At 39.9% G+C, this 23,120-nt stretch overlaps 1 protein-coding gene across 1 annotated transcript in view; it reads right to left on the bottom strand.

The window, feature by feature from the left end:
* Positions 1–23,120, bottom strand: part of SAMD3 (sterile alpha motif domain containing 3) — a 46,532-nt gene that overhangs the window by 11,365 nt on the left and 12,047 nt on the right. Inside the window, 3 exon segments of the mRNA XM_067702939.1 lie at positions 6,737–6,904; positions 12,225–12,309; positions 12,564–12,749. Coding sequence (XP_067559040.1) covers positions 6,737–6,904; positions 12,225–12,309; positions 12,564–12,749 — 439 coding nt within the window.

Genomic DNA, 23,120 nt, shown 5'->3' with positions numbered 1-23,120 from the left:
TAAGGCAGGAATTAAGGAATAAAGTAACAAGAAAAAGAGGACATATAGAAAACAAATAGCAGACATAAATCCTAACTTACCAGTAATCACATTAGGTAACTGACAAAATGGATTTTAAAAAAATGATCTAAATATATACTGTCTACTAGAGACACACTTTAGATTCGAAGACATAAGTAGATTGAAAGTAAAAAGATGGGAAAAGATATACCAGTAAGCAGTAACCGAGAGACAGAATAGCTATACTAATATGCAACAAAATAAATTTTAAGACAAAAATTGTTCCTAGAGACAAAGGAAGATATTTTATAATGGGAAGAGGGCCAATCCATTAGGAAGATATAACAATTATAAACTTATATACACCTAGCAATGGCATCTCCAAAGTCACGTGGCAAAAACTGATAGAATGGAAGGGAGAAAGAGACAATTCAGTAATAACAGTAGCTGGAGATTTTAATATGTCACTTTCAATAATGAATAGAGCCACTAAACAGATGGTAAACAAGGAACTGGAAGACTAGAGTGACTGCTATTCCTGGAGAAGACATGGATGGTAAGAACTTGAAGCTGGATGTAATAAATCATGCATGAAATGAAAACCTCCAGGAAGATGGTATCAAAAGGAATTTTGAAGAAACTGATTGATAGGATTAAATTATTTACTTAAAACTCTTTACAAAAACCAAAATATAGACTACATTAACCGATAAAGATAACATAATCTGTGCACTTAAAGATCACATTAATAGCCTCCAAACTGAGAGAACTTCATTGCAATTAGGGAAAAAAAAAAAAAAAAGAAAGCGAGAAAAGCAAAAGCCCCTGTGGAAAATTCAAAGTCCTTCCTGTACTGCTTCAAGAAACCAAAATAAATGTTCACCACATATCCATGTCAGAGTTAATCTACTCCATAAAGACAGAGGAGAATCTTTTCAAAGTGGATGAAAAGATCAGGCATAAATGTGAAGGACTGGACACATGAAAGATTCAAGCCAGGTTTTTATCAGAAAAATTTGAAAGAAGCAATGACTATTATTAAAGTCAGCTTATATCCCAAGAGTGAAAAGTTTATGGTAGTAAGTCGAAGCCTCTACTGGCTGAAAGAAACCTCAATAACTTAAGAAAAGAAAATGCGTGCATTAGTCAAAAAGCATTAAAGACGAGTTTAAGCATTTCAAAGTATGTTTGCATCCTGATGTTTCAAATGGGGCATGGAGGGGGGAGGGATAAATTAGGAGTTAGCAGAGGCCCAAAGGGGCCACCAAGGAATCCTCTGGATGGAGAGATTTCTGAGAAATGATGTGCATCAGGCTGGGTGAGTGTGAAGATCGGGGTCCAGGGCCCTATGTCAACCGGCTGCCATCCCCACCCCACCCCAGGGTCAGGATGACAGGAGCAGGATGCCTCCACAGGCCCTCTCCATCCTGCCACAGCAGGTTCTCCACAAGGGCAAGACAGCTTATCCTGGTGCTCCTTGCACTGGCAGAGGCTCGGAACCTTCCTTTGGTCCTACCCTCCCACCTGAGCTCAGCACCCCTAGGCCAGGCTCTAGTTCTCCTATGAGAAGGCAGGTGCTACAAAGGAGTCCCAGTGTTGGTTCTTGAGACAAGGACCCCCTGTCCTTCCCCTTATTCCAGAAACTGAGGGTGAACCACCCCAGAAATGTCTGTACACTAAGTGCTAAGTGATACTAAGTAATAAACACTAAGTAATCAAATGTAATGTGACAATGGCATAAGAGTAGACTGAGAGACCAGTGGAATAAGGGACAGTGCCCAGAACACACCTAAGTCTTTTGGGGGAACTTAACATACAATAAAAGTACCACCATAAACAAATAAAAAAAGGATGGATTGTTTAGTAATTGGTGTTGTAAGAGCAACTCACCCTATGGATATCCTTACTTAATAGCATATACAAAGACAGACTCCAGATGACTTAAAGATCTAAACATGAAAATGCAAACTATAAACTTAATAAGAGAAAGAGTAGGAGAATATCTCTGTGACTTAGGGCATGGGAAGGACTGCTTCCTACAAATTAACAAGAAAAAGATGCCAACCCATTAAAAACTGGGCAATGGATCTAAAGAGGTAATTTTCTAAAAGAAGAAACTCAAAAGTCTAACAAACACATGAAGAGATGCTCAGACTCATTAGTTATCAAGGGAAATGCAAATCACAAGAATCAGATTGCACTTTATACCTATTAGACTTGGCAAAACTCACAAGGCTGGCTAGTGCCAAGCAATGGCAGGAAGACAAGGATATGCAGTATTATGGGAGTGAGACTAACAAAATCATTCTAGAAAGTAATTGGTCAGATTAACTACATGCATGCCCTCTGCCCCATCAGTTCCACTTCTTGGTGGACAAGCCAGAGGAATAACACACAGGTGAGTCCATAACCAGACAGGTATAATGGCGTTCTCTGCAGTACAATCCGTTGAGGGGCTTGAGGCAAGGGCTTGTAATAATCGTTACAATCATGGGCTAGAAATATACATAGTAACGTGAATGAGTCTTAAAGAGTGTCGGTGAAAAAGTGAAACACGAATGAGGTATAGAGTACCATTTTCACTGGGTCAAATATGTATAAACCCAAAATCATAGTACACATTTTAGAACACCTTACAAACAAAAAGATACAGATGAAACACAATAGGAGGATTGCCCAAGAGCAGAGGTGGGGAAGAGGGCAGAGAAGAACGAGCACAAAAAGAAGTGAATAGGGCTTCCCTGGTGGCGCAGTGGTTGAGAGTCCGCCTGATGATGCAGGGGACGCGGGTTCGTGCCCCGGTCCAGGAAGATCCCATATGCCGCGGAACGGCTGGGCCCGTGAGCCATGGCCGCTGAGCCTGCGCGTCCAGAGCCTGTGCTCCGCAATGGGAGAGGCCACAACAGTGAGAGGCCCGCGTACCGCAAAAAAAAAAGTGAATAGAACAAGAGAAAGGCCTGGCACAGAACAATGACAATAATGTGCCATGAGGTGAGGAGTTTGATTCACTCAACTTTAACACCTGAGGTTTTGCACAAAAAATAATACAGTACAAAGTTAATTCCACTACTCTGCATGCAGCTCCACACAATTCCTGTAAGCTTTTATTTAAAACCAGTGTGTCTTCATCATTTAAACAGGACAGTGTTTTCAGCAACTTAAGAAATTACTCAGTTAAGATACAAATGAACTTATTAACAAGACAGAAATAGATTCACAGATATAGAAAACAAACTTATGGTTACCAAAGGGGAAAGGGGGTGGGGGAGGGATAAATTAGGAGTTTAACAAATACACACTACTATATATAAAATAGGTAAACAAGGACCTACTGTATAGCACAGGGAACTATATTCAATAGCTTGTAATAAACTATAATGGAAAAGAAACTGAAAAAGAACATATACATATGTGTGTATATATATATATAAATCATTTTGCTGTACACCTGAAACACTGTAAATCAACTATACTTCAATAAAAAAAGAAATTACTCAGTTAATTCTGTTTTGAGAATCTAATTATGTCTCCATTTATAAATACTAGAAGAAGTATAATAAAAGGCAATTAAGCAAAGGAAACAGATTTATCAATTCACAGGGCTACAAGTTGCTTGGACCTAAAGCTAAAAGTCAGATGCATAAGAAGCAATGTCACTTATGTTGCATTTGACAGCATGATTTACAAGCAGCAGTGACATGAGGCCGTGAGGTTGGCAAAGGATTTTTAAACATTGCATTTAAAACCAGTATTTTGTAGGACTGATCTGGAAACAGTCTGGTATTCTGACAAGTATAGCCATCTGCATAACATGGTTATAAGTTTTTTTAAGAGCAGAATATGAGGAACCCAGGCATTTTTAAGACTCACGGGTGGATGCTTTGATGCTGCTGAAGCTTTGGGTTTTGTAGCACAGTTTAAGCAGTGCCACGCTGACCTTGAAGACCGAGGGAGGAGGAGGGTTGGGGACAAAAGATCTGTGACCTAGGCTCAAACTCACACAACTTCTGCAGCTGCTTGGTTATCTGCAGAAGCCCACGTGACAGGACTAAGAAACACACTGTCCTTCGCTGAGGCATCTACCATCAGTTCTTTGGTAAATTCCTTCCAACCACCAAAGGACAAACAACAGAAACAAAACAAATGAAAAATCTCTTCCTCTCCCTTACTCCTTCCCAAAACCTTCCTCCAGTTTAGCCAAACCCACTTCCCTGCCTTTAAGGGAACGGCCTGCCTCCTGGCTTCTTGCCTGCATCAATATTTTCCATCTCTACAGCACAGGAGATAACTTTTTTCTACATTATGGAAATGCTGTGCCCAGTCAAGAAATTTTAAAAGATGTGAAAGTTGTCACAGTGTATCTTAATCCAACTATCTTTAATTTTCAGAAATCATAAAGACATTAAAAAGGAGCTATCAGAAATTCAAAATGAAGCCCAAAATAATTTAGGCAATTCATCTGAAGTCTAAAATCCCATGAGATAAGTGGTATATTCAATGGATTTGTCCCTCTACTCTTCTTAGTGTTTTTCCATTTGCTTAATCACCATGGAGGGTACAAAACACAGAAACACACTGTAATGTAATATTCTAGTGTAAAGTCTTCTCCATCCTGTAAAGCTTTTGGCTTTACAGAACATGAGGTCATAAACAGGGATGCTACAGTGTTTAAAAGAATCAGTAATTTGTAGCTCCATTTGTAAGAGGGAGGAAAGTAAATCCTTACGAATTAGATTTGCTTGGCAGGAAAAATGTTGCCTCTTCAGATGTGAACAAGGACCTCTTTTTGCCCCAGTTGGCAGGAAGGTCAAAACTAAATTCTGTTGCAACTTAACTCATCTTGGGCCCTGGTACATTCAATCCCTGTTCTTTTTGTAGCAAAGACCCCTGCATGGGCCTTAGTAGGATTCAATTTAGAATTCTGGCACGTCTGCGAGACTCCAAGATAGGAACAACAAAAGGTGTAGTTACATGAAGAATTGAGGTGGTTTTGAGAAAGAACGGAAAGATGATTGTACAAACTGGGTCAGTGATGATGTGTCAACATAGGAGAGGAGCTGCCATTTAGCCTGTGTCCCTCAGGGTGGCCTGTGACCCCCTGGGCTCACCCTTGCTGGGGATACGTGCTACTTTTCCGATTTTACCATTCATCCATTCCAATGAATTTTGGTGGGACGTGCATCAATTTTGGTGGGATGTGGTGGGAAAGAAAGAAAACTGAATTTGTAAAATTTTAATTCATTTATAAAGGAACTCCATTTGTAGTATATGGAAAATCACATATTTTGAAAATATGCACAATATAATTATGTTCCTTTACAAAGTGGCTTTTTATTTTAAGAATATAAAAGATATTTTAAAATGAACGTAATTCTATCTTATCATGATTTTAGTTTATAATTGCAATATTGCAGTTAAAGTTTCTATAAAATTACACTAAATTTAGGTAATTTTCATCTGTCTTGTCTTTTCATCAAAGAGCAGACATAAAATTATATTATCTTAACTGGCTGTCATTTGAAAATCTCTTTGATTTTATAATTATATATAAAATTATATAAAAAAACTATAATAAGGTATTTCTTTTTATTTATTTCTTTGGATCTTTTAGTTGCAGCATGTTAACTCTTAGCTGCGGCATATGGGATCTAGTTCCTTGACCAGGGATTGAACCCGGGCCCCCTGCATTGGAGTGTGGAGTCTTAGCCACTGGACCACCAGGGATGTCCCAATAAGGTATTTCAAAATACTCCTTCATCTAAAATTTTTCTTACTTCTAATGTTGGGATGAACGGTTTACAAAATATGTTAAAAAATATTCCCGTCCCCTGGTGCTTATAAGTAGTGATAATAAAATTGAGATGATCTGACAGGTTGCTCTATTAATATCAAATAACTATACCAGCTGAAGAAGAAAACAGAATATTTACACCAAGTACATTCACTAACATAAATGTGTCTGTAGTGAAAAATTATATTTACATATTCATGTTCGATTGATGTGAAGATAGATTTTGGGGAGGACGTGAGATTTAGCTTCTATAACTTGGTAGTTTGGACATCCTTCCTAAGGAGCTCAATCTACTTTATTAGCAGGGGACATTTTTGTTTCTGAGAACACTTGGGGGCTGTGAGGTAGATAAGGAATATTTATAGAATTTCAGATAATTAGGACCCACGTGAACAGTATGTACAGCAAACCCACTGCAGAGGCAGGAATCTCCAGGCCCTGCCTGGGGTCCTTTGCCTGTAGCTCCTCATGGCCGCCTCTGTAGACAGCGAGAACAGTGTGGGGTTTTGGACCCATGCATGTGGATTAGCTTCCACCCTGAAACCTTGAAACCAGAAGCAATTTGACCCCTACAATATGAGTATCAAAAACACTTTCTGTAGCAATAAGGACAGCAAGAATACAGGATACATTTTAGGATGAGAGGAAAAGAAATTATTCAAAGATCCAGAACTTTAGGGTTTCTCCAGGTTTTTTGAAGATTGTGAAAGAATAAACTTGCGATGTTCAATAACACTCTCTGCTCCGTTTTTGGAAGTCCTCTTTTGGAAATATTCTCATTCACAAAAACAAAACAGATTTTTTTTTTTTTGGTTTCTGACCCACACCTCAAATTTTCAAAAGGATATTTTATTTTGTTTTAATTCTTTTAAATGCTAGTGTTATTATCCCTTAATCAATCAACCAACCAATACATTGTCAGAACAATTAAAGATTCAATCTTACTTTTATCTGGACAATTTTAATTTCATCAAATCTTGTATCAGCAAGAGATTTCCTTGTCTGGCCTCTTCGGTGTCCAAATTTACACTTATTTCTCATCACTTGTTCATCATCTTCTATGGGTCTTCGAACATATTTAAAACGATCTTTGAGGGCTCATTTCCATAAAAACTGTGTAAAATTATAAAACAGGGCAGTTAATCTTCAAAGAGATTGGAATAATCCTATATAAACAAAATCTTTGTCTACCACCTTTGGGCTTGAAATTATTTTCCCATCACAGTAATAGAAATAATATATCTATTCTTCTATTTATCCTCACAATAATCTTGTGATAACACTATAAATATATACATGTATTGATATTTTGTATAGTACGTAGCTATATATGTGTGTGTGTGTATGTGTGTAGTTATATACAATGTCATATAGCTAAATATACTAGCTCTTGAGTCTAGATTTCCTAATTCCTAAAATTGGATACCTTCCACTTTACTCTAGTGTCTCCACAATGCACTCCACTTTCCTGTTGGATTCTAGAAAAGAACTGATACTGGCTCATGCATATATGGACTGACACGTTTTCTTTAAATGCATCATCAGATGAAGCAGCCTGTGCAACAGAGGAGAGGAAGAGACGGTGCCATTTGGGGAACCGCCAAGAGTTGTGCATGGCAGGAACAGAGAGCTCAAGATGCGGAAGGGTAGAAGATGCAGAAAATAGAGAAGTCAGCCCCATCCTGAAGGGCATGGTTACCCCAAAAAGAGCTTCAAGTAATCTGGAACCAGATCCTTTCAAACCCCTCTCTGCGGACAGAGAAGTTCTCTTCTAGAGCAATGGTTCTCAAACTTCCGCCTGAATCACAATTCTTGGAGGATCTGTTAAAACACAGGTTGCTGGGTCCTACCCTCAGAGCCTCTAATTCAGTAGGTCAGGGGCAGAGCTGAGGATCTGCATTTCTTCCAAGTTCCCGAGGGGCGATGCTGACGCTGCTTACCCAGACTCTAGAGATTCTGCTTCCGCAGGTCTGAGAGGAGCCCAGATGTCTGTAGCCTTTAAAGCTTTGTAGAAAATGGCTGTAGAGCTGGGTTAGGAAGTCCTCTTAGGCCACATTGAGTGGGAAGTGTGGATGGTCAGACTGTGCTCTGGGAGAATCTGTCTGGCATGTGGACAGCTTGGAAGACCAGAGACATGTTTAACAACTTGGGGACACACCTGGGCTTCTTCCTCAACACACCAACACTGCTAACATTCTTTCCCTCTGCTGGGCCTTTGGTTTTGGCCTGAAAAGCTCTGTCCCTCTCCTCGCCTACCCTGCTGGTATCTAGGTAAAGCTTGCTCTGTTTCCATATCTCAGCTCAGCCATCACTCCCTTACAGCCTCCCTAACAGTTCACTTCCCTTGGTTTTCAGGCTCACCTTTCCTTGTCAACACTTATCACACTGGTAGTTTACCCTCATCTATGTGATGTTTTTGTTTCTTTTCTTTTTTGTTCTTTTCATTCTTCCTCTATTCAAATTTCGCCTTCCCTTCTTCCTTCCTTCCATTCTTTCCTTCCCCTAGGCTGTGAGCACATGAAGAAGGTCTTGAGTCTACTTTGCTCACCAAACCCAGCACAGTGCTTGGGGCATCTCGGAAACTATAAACACTAGATGCCTTGTGTCTGTCCTCTGTGAAGTACATGGGCCCAGGTGTTGAGCAACAGACTAGAAGCAAGACTCTGAGTCTTGGTCTTGCTTGGTAAGTACTTCACTGTGTGAGGAGTGGCCAAATCTAGCCTCAAGGCTTCTTTTCAGCCCCTCATCTTCCCTGCAATGCCATGCACTTGAATAGGCCCAAGAGTGTGTGCAGGGAAAGAAACGGCCATTTGTAGCTACACAGGCCCATATTTGCCTCCTAGTCTTGGCCACTAGATGGGTTAAGTCACTGGGTGACTTTGGGCATATCTTATGAGCTCAGGCAAATGGGAATGCCACTGAGATCACGTTAGTCCAGTGTCTGGCACTTAGATTTCGTCATTCCCGGTTCCTCGGTTTAAGTCTCAATAAGAGCTATTCCCTGCCCCTGAGAAAGCACTGGGACCTAAGTTGGAAAGACCCAGGATCCTGGACTAGCTCCAGTAGGTATTAGCTAAGAAATCTTCAACAAGTAATCCCTCAGCCTTAGTTTCTTTAACTATAATGGAATAAGAAGATTAGTCCTGTCAACTGCACTGGGTTAGGGGGAGACTCAAATGAAGAGCTACTTCATGGAAGACATTTGTAAACTAAAATGTAAAACTCTTGGCAGCCCTGGTGAGGAGTACTGGGGCTTGGGGGTTGGGAAGGCAGCTTCGGCCCCAATTAAGCGCCTGGGTATGTATGAGTCAGAGATGCTTCCTCACCTCCCACAGGCTTGTGGGTCTGGACACTGCCGCTGCTGTTTCACAACAGCACAGAAATAATGGATGGCTTGTGTTTTTCTTAGCCCTGAAATCTGAACTAGTACAAATACATATTTTCCCCCTCATGTTTCCCACAGCTCTTAAGGGCCTCTACACCTGCGGATTTGTTGGGAGGTATCACAGCAATCAACTGCTAGGACAGTTTTAAATTGCCAATGTCTTCTTTCCAGCCTCTCCCTTCTCTCCTTAGCAAGTATCGGATAGGAACAAAAAAAGGGCCAGTCAATGCAGTGGTCTACATGAGCACTCGATCAAGGGGTGCGCCCTGAGCATCTGCTACCTGCGTGGCACAGGGAAATCCTGACACAGATGCCACAATAGAAAATCTTTTTGTCATTGAACAGTCATCCTTCTTCTCCATGCTTTTCCAGCTAGAGAGGGTGTGGAAAGAGCTACATAGACACAGCTCTCCTCCAATCACTCTGAAATAAAACACAACCCTGAAGTTATGGCCTCCTGAACGGATATGTGAAAAGTCCACATATCACCAGCAGATCTTCCCCTAACATTGTAAACCCAAATATAATCATTAGGAAATATTTAGACAAACCCAAAATGTGAATCATCGTACAAGGCAACTGGACTAGGCTTGTCCAAAAAAGAAAATATCATGGGAAAAAAAAAAAAAAAAAGGTAGGGAAACTATCCTAGAGACAAAAAAAAATTAAAGAGACATAGTAACTACATGGAATGCATAATCTTTGATTAGATGTTATAGCCAAAAATCCATTTTAAAACTTTGTTTCAATAATTGAAGAAACAGGGATATGGATTATATATGATATTATGCAATTATTGTTAATTCTTTTGGTATAAAAATGGTATTGTGGTTAGGTAGGAGATTGTCCTTATCCTTATAAGATACATGCTGGGGTATTTAGGAGTGGCAACTGTGACTTGCTTTTTTTCAGATGCTCAGTCAAAACAAACAAATAGATATGAGAAAGGAAAAGTAAATGTGGCAAAATGGTAATACCTAGTGAATCTAGATCAGTGATTTTCAATCATCGGAGATTGTGCCCCCCGCCCAGGACACATTTGGCAATGTTTGCAGACACGGCTGGTTGTTACATCAGTGTGGGTGAAGGGGCGCTATTCACACTTAGTGAGTGCCAGGGATGCTGCCAAGTACCCTACGAGGCAGAGGACAGCCCACACCACAAAGAAGTATCCACCCAAAACGCAATACTGCCCAGACTAAGAAACCCTGAGCTACGTAAAGGGTATATGGCTGTTCACTGCAGCAGGCTTTCAACTCCTGTGTAGATTTGAAAACTTTTGAAATAAAAAGTTGAGAATATCAGTATCTTGTAATAACCTATGGTGGAAAATAATCTGTAAAAAATATATATACATATAAATATAACTGAATCAGTTTGCTATACATCTGAAACTAACACAATACTATAAATCAACTATACTTCAATTAAAAAAAGTTGAGAATAAAGTTAGTCCTAAAAATGACCAAATGCTTCCTTGCTGTGTGCATGCTCCCTCTCTCTCTCTCTCTCTCTCTCTCTCTCTCTCTCTCTCTCTCACACACACACACACACACACACACACACATAGTGTGTATCTTGAAGACACACACTATGTCTTCAAGAAAGTACAGCAAAAAATTTTTCTCAGAGATATCTGCTATAATAAGGTGCAAAAGGCATCTATCTTATTTAGATAAGACTACCAATGTATGCGCATACAGCATATAGAGATATAAGGACTAATAGACAGCAAATCTTATGTACACAAAGCTATAATTCCCCACAATTGTCCCTTAAATCATATAGTTCCAGTGTCACAATACACTCAATTTTTTTAACCATCTTAACTATTTTTAAGTGTACAGTTCAGTAGAGTTAAGCATACTCACATTGTTGGGCAATGGATACCCCAGGCTTTTAAAGCCAAGAGACTTGCAGACCCAGAGAACAAAGCTTGTATTGAAACCTCTAGAGCAGTGTTTCCCAGCCCTGACTGCACATCGGAATCATCTGGGGAACTTTAAGGTGCCAGGGTCTCTTCTCCAGACCAACTAAACCAGAATCTCTGGGGATCCTGACATGCAGCCCGAGTTGAGAACTGCTGCCCCAGAACACCTCCAGGATCTGTTTTTGTCAGAACAGCAGAGATGTGAGAGGGCCAGGTGAGGCTGCAAGTCAAGACCTCAAAAGCAGACCACTTCTCCACTGGGTCTAAACAAAGGCAAGAACCACTTTATTGATGAAAGCACTGATGTAGGTGCAGTCACAGCCTTCTCTTTCCACGCATCGCATCTCTTAAAGACCCTTCCTAGAGACTCATCTTTACACATGAGATTCCAAACAGCTTTCAGAGAGAGACAGAACGATGATGACAGAGAGAGAGAAAGAAGATGAAGAAGGATGAGGAGGGATGAACAGGGGCACACAGCGGATTTTTAGAGCAGTGAAAATAGTATAGATATACACGATACAATAATGATGGATACATTTGTCTAATGGCATAGAATGTACTACACCAAGAGTGAAACTTAACGTAACCTATAGACTTTGGGTAATAACGATGTGTCAGTATAGGTTCATCTACTGTAACAAATGTACCCCTCTGGTTGGGGATGTTGATAATGGGAGAGGCTGGCATGTGTGGGTCAGGAGGGAGATGGGAAATCTCGGTACCTTTCACTCAATTTTGCTGTGTACCTAAAACTGCTCTAAAAAATAAAGTGTTTTTTTTTTTTTTAAAGAAGACAAAGGAACACAGAGAGACACAGAGAAGTCATCAAAAAGAACAGAGCTAGAGGGGATAGAGAGAGATAGAAAGAAAGACCAAAACTTAGAACAAAACAGGGACTGACAGCAAGAGACGGAAGAGACGGCCAAAGGAACAGAATCAGAGAGAGACCAGACACAGTCAGAGAAATTGACAGAGAAAGAGAAACAGACAGACCCAGATAAACAGACAGAAAGAGACTGAGCAAAGGGGAAAGAGGCGTGAGATTACTGGACAATACAAGGTTCTTATTTTAAGAAAGGTTGAGAGAAACAGAAGGGCCCCACGCTGTCACTTACAAAGCCACAGCCGTCCTCATCCAGGAAAGGGTGGGCCTGCAGCAGGGCGCTGACCACGTCGTTATACTGCTGGGTGGTGGGGTACCTGTTCGGTGCGACAGGGAGGATATTTTTCATTTCAAGAAGCCCACGTTCCTCCTCCTAAGATGAGTCTAAATTACATTCACTTTTCTTCAAATCGTTCTATATGACAATGTAGACATTCAAATGTTGGGCAATGTTGGACTTACTACCAATATGTCATGCAAAATCTGAAGAGAATTGGTTCCAAAGGAATTCAAGTCTACTCTGAAAACACACCCTCTACCGAAGCAGCAAGTCTGCCCTGTTATTACTCACAGCGAGCCTTCCAGATACTTCGTCATGTCAGCCTGGAGAAACTCAATGATCCGTATCCTCATGCTGTGATCAGGACACTTCTGTTCTGCTAACATGCATTTGACGTCATAAGGAAACTCTGGTAAAACATAGGACTTAGTCCATTGTAAGGCTTTATTCCCTGTTAGAACCTGTTTCACGTTCCTTCTGTTAAATAAAAACACACAAAGAGTGAAATTCTGCTTCAAATATATGCAACTTATTCTCTACACCCTGAGAACTTATGATAGAAACCACTTTCTTGAGACCTAAATATATGGAAGTCATCAATCCATCTTCCATCCAATCATCTACCTGCAAATGTTTGAGGCCTCATCGGGTATCTCTGTTTTCTTTCCCTTTGCACACACACGAATACTTGTCATCCTGGAGAAAAATGTCATAACAGTATAGACTACAGAATAAAGTCTGAAGTTGGAAAGAATATTGATCCATATATCTTGAAGAGTTAATATGTAATGCATAGCTCAAAACTAAACAAGGTATCTAACTAAAAGAGAGTAAATTGCAATTCAGCAAAGCAAATGAGGCATACGATAAAGTCTTAGCACCTGCTTCAGAAAATTCTTCTAATTAACTTATTTGGCTTCTGTTTGTAGTGAAATACAAGAGTCACTTAATTTAGTTGTTCTTGGCTATTTTAATAAGGTAAACTTGGTCTCTAAATTTAAAATAAGTATCAGATATTCTGATCCATTCAGAATAAGTTGCTACAAAAGGCTATAGAAAATGATAGCTACAGAAAGCAGATCATTTTGCAATCCATGGTTGCCTGAGGCTGGGAATGGAGTGAAGATTGACTGAAAAAAGGACACCAGGGAATTTTAGGGTGATGAAAGCATTCCAAAATGGATTGTGACAATGGCTGCACACCCGCAGAAATCTGCTAAAATTAACTGAGCTGTATACTTTAATGGGTGAATTTTATGTTATGAAAATTATACCTCAGTAAGGTTTTTTATAAAATTAAATATCAGAACCACTTTAAAACCTTAAAGTTAGTGATTGATCCAGTGTATAAAAAGTAAAATTTCCAAGCAAGTTACCAGAGACAATAGATAGCTTTTAATCCATTTCACTAATAGGATTGATTGGAATGGAAGTGAAGTAATAGAGACAAACCAAGCAGAAGACAAAGAAAGATCTCCTAAGTTAACTTAAGCAGGTTAATTTTCTGGTACAGGCGTGGAAGCCTTAGTAGTCCAAATAAAATTCAGATGAGCTTTGAAAGGCCAGGTTTCCTTTAGAATTTTAGGTCATATTTTGTAAGAATGCAAGAGGCATAATGAAACATGGGGAATAAAGAAAAGAGGAGAAAGAACTCTCCTCTCTTTTCATGATAAGCTCTTTCTCCTTTTTTTTCCCTCTTTGGCAATAACTGCATCAGCAATGAAAATATGTCCCGGCTAAATGAGCACACCGATAATTTCAACGCTGGCTTCAGCACAGCAGCAGGCCGTTCCCAGAAGAAATTTTTGCCTCAGCCCAAATTATTTTCCAGTGTTCCTCTCTCATTTCATTCATTTACTCAACCAATATTTATTGGGGGTGTACTAGGTGGCAAATACTCTTCTACAATCCCTATTTCCTTTCCTATTCTATTCTATTATTTCTTTCTCCCATGATCTCTCCCTTATCTACTTAAACCAAGGGTGTAACGTAATGGCAAGTTTTGTTTGCTGTATTTTGTGCCTTCCCAAGATTTTTGAAAGGTGCTGCAACTGTGCAGGTGTTAAACTTGGCTTCAGGACAAGATTTGAACACCTATCTCCTTTTCCTCAGGAGTTTCAAGCTAATTTAGCTGCACGACCCCTTGACTTGTGAGGTTGCCATGTCTTATTTAGTACCACATCAATGGATAACTTCCACATTCCAACGCTATGAAATAAGGCTGGAGGCAATTTTTACCTTCTTGTTCTATATATTTTTTCTGTATGTCTTTTCAATATCAGGGTAGGCACTATATAGCATGATCTTATTTCTGTCCAATACCTAGAATGTAACTAGACACATACAAGCTCTATCAAAGCCAGATATTCCATCTTGCTCTTAATTAAACAAAATCAGGGGCATCAAATTTTCCTTTTCTTTACATTAAAACAATTTAACAAGATATTTGGGGAGTGAATAGAATACAAGCTATGCTAACTAATACAAGTCAAAACTAGTATTACACAGAATACTAGAATCAGAAATTAAAAATACACTCTAATTTAGCTGCAGATAACTGCAGGCACAATCACTTCCCATCCATAAAACAATATTTGCACTGGATTTTAAAAACTTTACTGTGAGGTTAAGATTATTCATATCTTTATTTAGGTAGAGTTGGGCAGAACACCCTAGAAGTCAGCTTAAAGTAAGTGCACAGAGTGGAAAAAATTCCCAGACTAAGAGGATGCTGATATCTCTGTTCCTACCTCAGAACCAGTGCGCTTCAACAAGATACCACCACAGAACAAAGATCTTTAATCCAGTGGGTCTCAACCCTGGGTACACAGTACAATCATCTGGAGAGCTTTTAAAACATGTTAATGGCTAGGATTGATCCCAGTCTAACTAATCAGAGTCTATTGCACTAAACACTCAGTATGTATGTAGAGTTTATATTTGTAATAAAATAAAACTTACAATAAGGTTAAGCTGACACATATGATAATTAGTAGTAGTATTACTGCAGTATGTGCTAATTAAAAAAAATTATGAGGTGGAGGTTCTCATGAAAAAGCTCATTGACTGAGTGGAGTCAAGACGGTGTACTAGGAGGACGTGGAATTCGTGTCTCCTCACAACTAGGGCACCTATCAGGCACCAGTGGGGGACCACAGACACCTAAAGGGATGGGAGGAACCCCCAATGTCCGGGTAGGATGTGGGGCATGGGGGGAGTGCAGGAGGAGGAGAAGTGGAGGCAGGATTGGACTGGTGCCCCTGAGGGGCGGCTGGGGGAGGGGAAGGGATCCCATGCCTGCACGGGGAAATTCCGGAACCACTGGGAGGGCAAGAGGATCAAAAGGGAGCATGGCCAGGTTTCCCCTGCCCACTTGGACCCCCAGGAACCTGCTAAGATCCCAAGCCTGATCCTCTGCCCACCTAGACTCCCTCCAGCCGCATGGGTCCTAAGGGAATGCGAGGGAGGGAAGGGGGAGCAAAATTAAAGGCCGGACCTCCAGGACTGGCACCCTGAGGGGTGGCTGGGGGAGGGGAGGAGTTCCTACACCCAGCGGGACCCACCCATGGTTAGGGGTCAGGGTCGACAGGGGAGACCCTGGTGGAGACTGTGGGGGAGGCGTGTGAAGAAATGGAAAGGAACGAGGCCAGCGCTTTCCCTGTCCACTTAGGCTCCCGGGAGCCTGTTGGGTCTAAACCCCACCCACACACCCTCACCCAGGGCCCTACCTCCAAACTCGGAACTCCACACTCCAGAGGCCCTCCTTTCCACGCACTGCCTCTCCCCTCCCATTCTGAGCAGGTCCTAAGCAGAGGCCTGGCCCCACACTCAAAGGTCACCCCCCACTTGCCTAGGTCCCACCCCACCTTAAACCCCACCCCCTGCTTAAATTCCCCGCCCATAGCCAAGGTTTTCTTTGTTTCTTTATTTTTTCTTCTTTTAGACTGGGGTTCTGTTTTACCTTGTTGATTCATTGTTGTTGATGCTTTTATATTTTTATTTTTCCTAATAAATCTCTTATTTTTCTAATTTTATTTTATTCTTTTTACTTTGTTAGTGATCTCTCCATTTGGCTTGTTCCCTGCCCCCCCACACACACCTTTTTTATTTTTTATTTTTCCTTTTTTCTGTTGTGGTTTTATTTTACCTTGTTGTAGTTGTTTCAATTATAGTTTTATTTTTCCTGATATATCTTTTATCTTTCTGATTTTATTTTATTTTTATTCTTTGATATTGCACTGGTCCTTTTTTTCTTTCATTCTTCCTTTTTTTTTTTTTTTTTTTTAACCATGCCAGGAAGCTTGCAGGATCTTGGTTCCCAGTCCAGAGGTTGGGCCTGAGCTCCTGTGGTGGGAGCTCCGAGTCCAAACTGCTGGACTAACAGAGAAACTCAGACCCCAGGGAATATCAGAGTGAGGCCTCATGGAGGTTCTCATCTCAGCACCAAGACCCGGCTCTATCCAACTGCCTGCAAACTCCAGTGCTGGACGTCTCAGGCCAAACAAGCAGTAAGAAAGGAATACAGTACCACCCATCAAAAAAAAAAAAAAAATGAAATAACAAAAAAATTTGTAATAGATGAAGGAGCAAGGTAAAAACCTACAAGACCAAATAAATGAAGACAAAATAGGCAACCTACCTGCAAAAGAATTCAGAGTAATGATAATAAAGATGATCCAAAATCATGGAAACAGAGTGGAGAAAATACAGGAAACATTTAACAAGGATCTAGAACAACTAAAGAGCAAACAGTGAGGAACAACACAATTACTGAAATTAAAAATACTCTAGAAGGTATCAATAACACAATAACTGAGACAGAAGAATGCATAAGTGAGCTGGAAGATAAAATGGTGGAAATAACTGCCAGGGTGAAGAATAAAGAGAAAAGAATAAAAAGAATGGAGGACAGTCTCAGAGACTCTGGGACAACATTAAATGCACTAACATTCGAATTACGGGGTCCCAGAAGAAAAGTAAAAGAAAGGGTCTGAGAAAATATTTGAAGAGATTATAGTCGAAAACCTTCCTAACATGGGAAAGGAAATTGTCAATCAAGTCCAGGAAGCACAGAGAGTACCATACAGGATAAACCCAAAGAGAAACAAGACAAGACACATATTAATCAAACTATCAAAAATTAAATACAAAGAAAAATATTGAAAGCAGCAAGGGAAAAACAACAAATACCATACAAGGGAATCCCCATAAGGTTAACAGCTGATCTTTCAGCAGAAGCTCTGCAAGCCAGAAGGGAGTGGCAGGACCTATTTAAAGTGATGAAACATAAAAACCTACAACCAAGATTACTCTACCCAGCAAGGATCTCATTCAGATTTGACAGAGAAATCAAAAGCTTTACAGACAAGCAAAAGTTAAGAGAATTCAGCACCACCAAACCAGCTTTACAACAAATGCTAAAGGAATTTCTCCAGACCAGAAACACAAGAGAAGGAAAAGACCTGCAATAACAAACCCAAAACAAGAAAATGGTAATAGGAACATATATATCGAGAATTAACTTAAACGTAAATGGATTAAATGTTCCAATCAAAAGACATAGACTGGCTGAATGGACACAAAAACAAGACCCGTACATATGCTGTCTACAAGAGACCCACTTCACACCTAGGGACACATACAGACTGAAAGGGAGGGGATGGAAAAAGATATTCCATGCAAATGGAAATCAAAAGTAAGCTGGAGTAGCAATTCTCATATCAGACAAAATAGACTTTAAAGTAAAGACTATTACAAGAGACAAAGAAGGACACTACATGATGATCAAGGGATCAAGAGGAAGATATAACAATTGTCAATATTTATGCACCCAACATAGGAGCACCTCAGTACATAAGGCAAATGCTAACAGCCATAAAAGGGGAAACTGACAGTAACACAATAATAGTTGGGGACTTTAACACCCCACTTTCACCAATGGACAGATCATCCAAAATGAAAATAAATAAGGAAACAAGCTTTAAATGACACATTAAAGAAGATGGACTTAATTGATATTTATAGGACATTCCATCCAAAAACAACAGAATACACTTTCTTCTCAAGTGTTCATGGAACATTTTCCAGGATAGATCATATCTTGGGTCACAAATCAAGCCTTGGTAAATTTAAGAAAATTGAAATCATATCAATCATCCTTTCCAACCACAACGCTATGAGACTAGATATCAATTAAAGGAAAAAAACTGTAAAAAATACAAATACATGGAGGCTAAACAATGCACTACTAAATAACCAAGAGATCACTGAAGAAATCAAAGAGGAAATCAAAAAATACCTAGAAACAAAGGACAGTGAAAACACGATGACCCAAAACCTATGGGATGCAGCAAAAGCAGTTCTAAGAGGGAACTTTATAACAATACAATCCTACCTCAAGAAACAAGAAACACCTCAAATAAACAACCTAACCTTACACCTAAAGCAATTAGAGAAAGAAGAACAAAAAAACCCCAAAGTTAGCAGAAGGAAAGAAATCATAAAGATCAGATCAGAAATAAATGAAAAAGAAATGAAAGAAACAAACTGAAAACTCGTTCTTTGAGACGATAAACAAAATTGATAAACCATTAGCCAGACTTACCAAGAAAAAAAGGGAGAAGACTCAAATCAACAGAATTAGAAATGAAAAAGAAGTAACAACTGACACTGCAGAAATACAAGGATCATGAGAGATAACTACAAGCAGCTATATGCCAATCAAATGGACAACCTGGAAGAAATGGACAAATTATTAGAAAAGCACAACCTTCTGAGACTGATCCAGGAAGAAATAGAAAATATAAACAGACCAATCACAAGCAGTGAAATTGAAACTGTGATTAAAAATCTTCCAACAAACAAAAGCTCAGGACCAGATGGCTTCACAGGTGAATTCTATCCAACATTTAGAGAAGAGCTAACACCTATCCTTCTCAAACTCTTCCAAAATATAGCAGAGGGAGGAACACTCCCAAGCTCATTCTACGAGGCCACCATCACCCTGATACCAAAACCAGACAAAGATGTCACAAAGAAAGAAAACTACAGGCCTATGTCACTGATTAACATAGAGGCAAAAATCCTCAACAAAATACTAGCAAACAGAATCCAACAGCACATTAAAAGGATCATACACCATGAGCAAGTGGGGTTATCTCAGGAATGTAAGGATTCTTCAATATATGTAAATCAATCAATGTGATACACCATATTAACAAATTGAAGGATAAAAACCATACGATCATCTCAATAGATGCAGAAAAAGCTTTTGACAAAATTTAACACCCATTTATGATAAAAACCCTCCAGAAAGTAGGCATAGAGGGAACTTACCTAAAAATAATAAAGGCCATATGTGACAAACCCACAGCCAACATCATTCTCAATGGTGAAAAACTGAAACCGTTTCCACTAGATCAGGAACATGACAAGGTTGCCCACTCTCACCACTATTATTCAATATAGTTTTGGAAGTTTTACCCACAGCCATCAGAGAAGTAAAAGAAATAAAAGGAATCCAAATCGGAAAAGAAGTAAAACTGTCACTGTTTGTAGATGACATGATACTACACATAGAGAATCCTAAAGACTCTACCAGAAAACTACTAGAGCTAATCAATAAAATTGGTAAAGTAGCACGATACAAAATTAACTGCACAGAAATCTCTTGCATTCCTATACACTACTGATGAAAAATGTGAAAGAGAAATTAAGGAAACACTCCAATTTACCACTGCAACAAAAAGAATAAAATACCTAGGAATAAACCTACCTAGTGAGACAAAAGACCTGTATGCAGAAAACTATAAGACACGGATGAAAGAAATTAAAGATGATACAAACACATGGAGAGATATACCATGTTCTTGGATTGGAAGAATCAACACTGTGAAAATGACTATACTACCCAAAGCAATCTACACCTTCAACGCAATCCCTATCAAACTACCAATGGCATTTTTCACAGAACTAGAACAAAAAATTTCACGATTCGTATGGAAACACAAAAGACCCCGAATAGCCAAAGCAATCTTGAGAAAGAAAAACAGAGCCTGAGGAATTAGGCTCCCTGACTTCAGACTATACGGCAAAGCTACAGTAATCAAGACAGTATGGTACTGGCACAAAAACAGAAATATAGATCAATGGAACAGGAGATAAACCCATGCACATATGGTCACCTTATATTTGATATAGAGGTAAGAATATACAATGGAGAAAAGACAGCCTCTTCAATAAGTGGTGCTGGGAAAACTGGACAGCTACATGTAAAAGAATGGAATTAGATCACTCCCTAACATCATACACAAAAATAAACTCAAAATGGACTAAAGACTTAAATGTAAGGCCAGATACCATAAAACTCTTAGAGGAAAACATAGGCAGAACACACTATGACATAAATCACAGCAAGATCCTTTTTGACTCACCTCCTAGAGAAATGGAAATAAAAACAAAAATAAACAAATGAGATCTAATGAAACTTAAAAGCTTTTGCACAGCAAAGGAAACCATAAACAAGACGAAAAGACAACTCTCAGAATGGGAGAAAATATTTTCAAATGAAGCAGCTGACAAAGGATTAATCTCCAAAATTTACAAGCAGCTCATGCATCTCAATATCAAAAAAACAAACAACCCAATCCAAAAATGGGCAGAAGACCTAAATAGACATTTCTCCATAGAAGATATACAGATTGCCAACAAACACATGAAAGGATGCTCAACATCACTAATCATTAGAGAAATGCAAATCAAATCTACAATGAGGTGTCACCTCACACCAGTCAGAATGGCCACCATCAAAAAATCTACAAACAATAAATGCTGGAGAGGGTGTGAGAAAAGGGAACCCTCTTGCACTGTTTGTGGGAATGTAAATTGACATAGCCACTATGGAGAACAGTATGGAGGTTCCTTAAAAAACTAAAAATAGGGCTCCCCTGGTGGTGCAGTGGTTGAGAATCCGCCTGCCGATGCAGGGGACACGGGTTCGTGCCCCGGTCCGGGAATATCCCACATGCCGCAGAGTGGCTGGGCCCGTGAGCCTTGGCCACTGAGCCTGCGTGTCCGGAGCCTGTGCTCTGCAACGGGAGAGGCCACAACAGTGAGAGGCCCGCGTACCGCAAAAAAAAACAAACAAAAATAAAAAATAGAACTACCATACGATGCAGCAATCCCACTACTGGGCATATACCCTGAGAAAACCATAATTCAGAAAGAGTCATGTACCACAATGTTCACTGCAGCTCCATTTACAATAGCCAGGACATGGAAGCAACCTAAGTGTCCATCAACAGATGAATGGATAAAGAAGATGTGGCACATATATACAATGGAATATTACTCAGCCATAAAAGGAAACGAAATTGAGTTATTTGTAGTGAGATAGATGGACTTAGAGTCTGTCATACAAAGTGAAGTAAGTCAGAAAGAGAAAAGCAAATACTTTATGGTAACCTACATATGGAATCTCAAAAAAAAAAATTGGTTCTGAAGAACCTAGGGGCAGGACAGAAATAAAGATGCAGACATAGAGAATGGACTTGAGGACACGGGGAGGGGGAAGGGTAAGCTGGGACGAAGTGAGGGAGTGGCATGGACTTATATATACTACCAAATGTAAAATAGATGGTTAGTGGGAAGCAGCCATATAGCATAGGGAGATCAGCTTGGTGCTTTGCGAACACCTGGAGGGGTGGGATGGGGAGGGTGGGAGGGAGACGCAGTAGGGAGGGGATATGGGGATATACGCATTCATTTAGCTGAATCAATTTGTTGTACAGCAGAAACTAACACAACACTGTACAGCAATTATACTCCAATATAGATGTTAGAAAAAAAAAGTCATTGACTAGAAAAACTTTCTTTAACCTTAATAAGCAAGAAAATTCACCTAATTATTTTACTCGCAAGGAACAGACAATATGGGGCTCGCCTAGGATAAAGAAGATGGCCCTATGCAGAACAGGGCCAATGGAACTCCAGCTCTCCTAAGAAAAAATCTCAATGTACGGAAGGCAGATGTTGAGCCATGGCAGGGAGCAGAAGAGACATACATGAGGGTAGGGATTACTTGTTTTATCTCCAGTTTCATAACTTACTTAATAATTAGGACAATTCATAATATGGTCCAATTTTGTGTGCCGTTTTATTATCAGCTAGTATCCAATGTGAGTTCTCAGATCCAGCCGAGGTTCAAGCCTACTAAGTCTCCAGGCCACACTATGCATGTGTTAGCAGTTGTTTGTCTCACCCCAATGCCCTAAGTTTCCCTCGATCTTCTAGGCTCGTCTTAGCCCCGTCCCCAGGTGGATTCTCTTCCCCACTCTCCTGCCTCTTGGGTGGTCTTTCTTGTCTGAATCTCCCACGTGGCCTGGTCCAACACTGGCCCTGTGAGTAGTCATCTTATGTCTGGGCTCCTTATCTGTTTTGATTTCCCTGTGTCACTGTTGAGTGGAACAGTTTGTAACAAAAATGTTGTAGAAAGTTTTAGGAACATTTGAGAGAGATATAAAACATTAAATGTAACATTTAACATCACCAAGTCCAGAAGTTTGAGATGTGAAAACCAGTGGGACCCAAATGCAAGAGAGGCAGATCTGGGGATTGGAGTAGAGTCCTCTGTATACACAAAGCATACCTAGGAATTAGACTGTGGCTGTTGAGAATTACAAAATGATCAAACACCACCGAAAAAAACGTCCCAAAGATGTTTTCTCAGTTTCTCACCAGGCTTCAGCTGCATCGCATGTGGATTCTTTACAGAACAAAGGGCAGAGTTCACATCACACTCAACTGACTTCTGGTTGACTTTTGGAGTCGTTATGAATCATGCCTGCTTTC

The sequence above is a fragment of the Pseudorca crassidens genome, chromosome 13 (genome assembly GCF_039906515.1).
Source record: "Pseudorca crassidens isolate mPseCra1 chromosome 13, mPseCra1.hap1, whole genome shotgun sequence".
Taxonomy (NCBI): domain Eukaryota; kingdom Metazoa; phylum Chordata; class Mammalia; order Artiodactyla; family Delphinidae; genus Pseudorca; species Pseudorca crassidens.
Note: the sequence above shows the minus strand (reverse complement) of the source record. Positions and strands in the feature narration are given on the sequence as shown.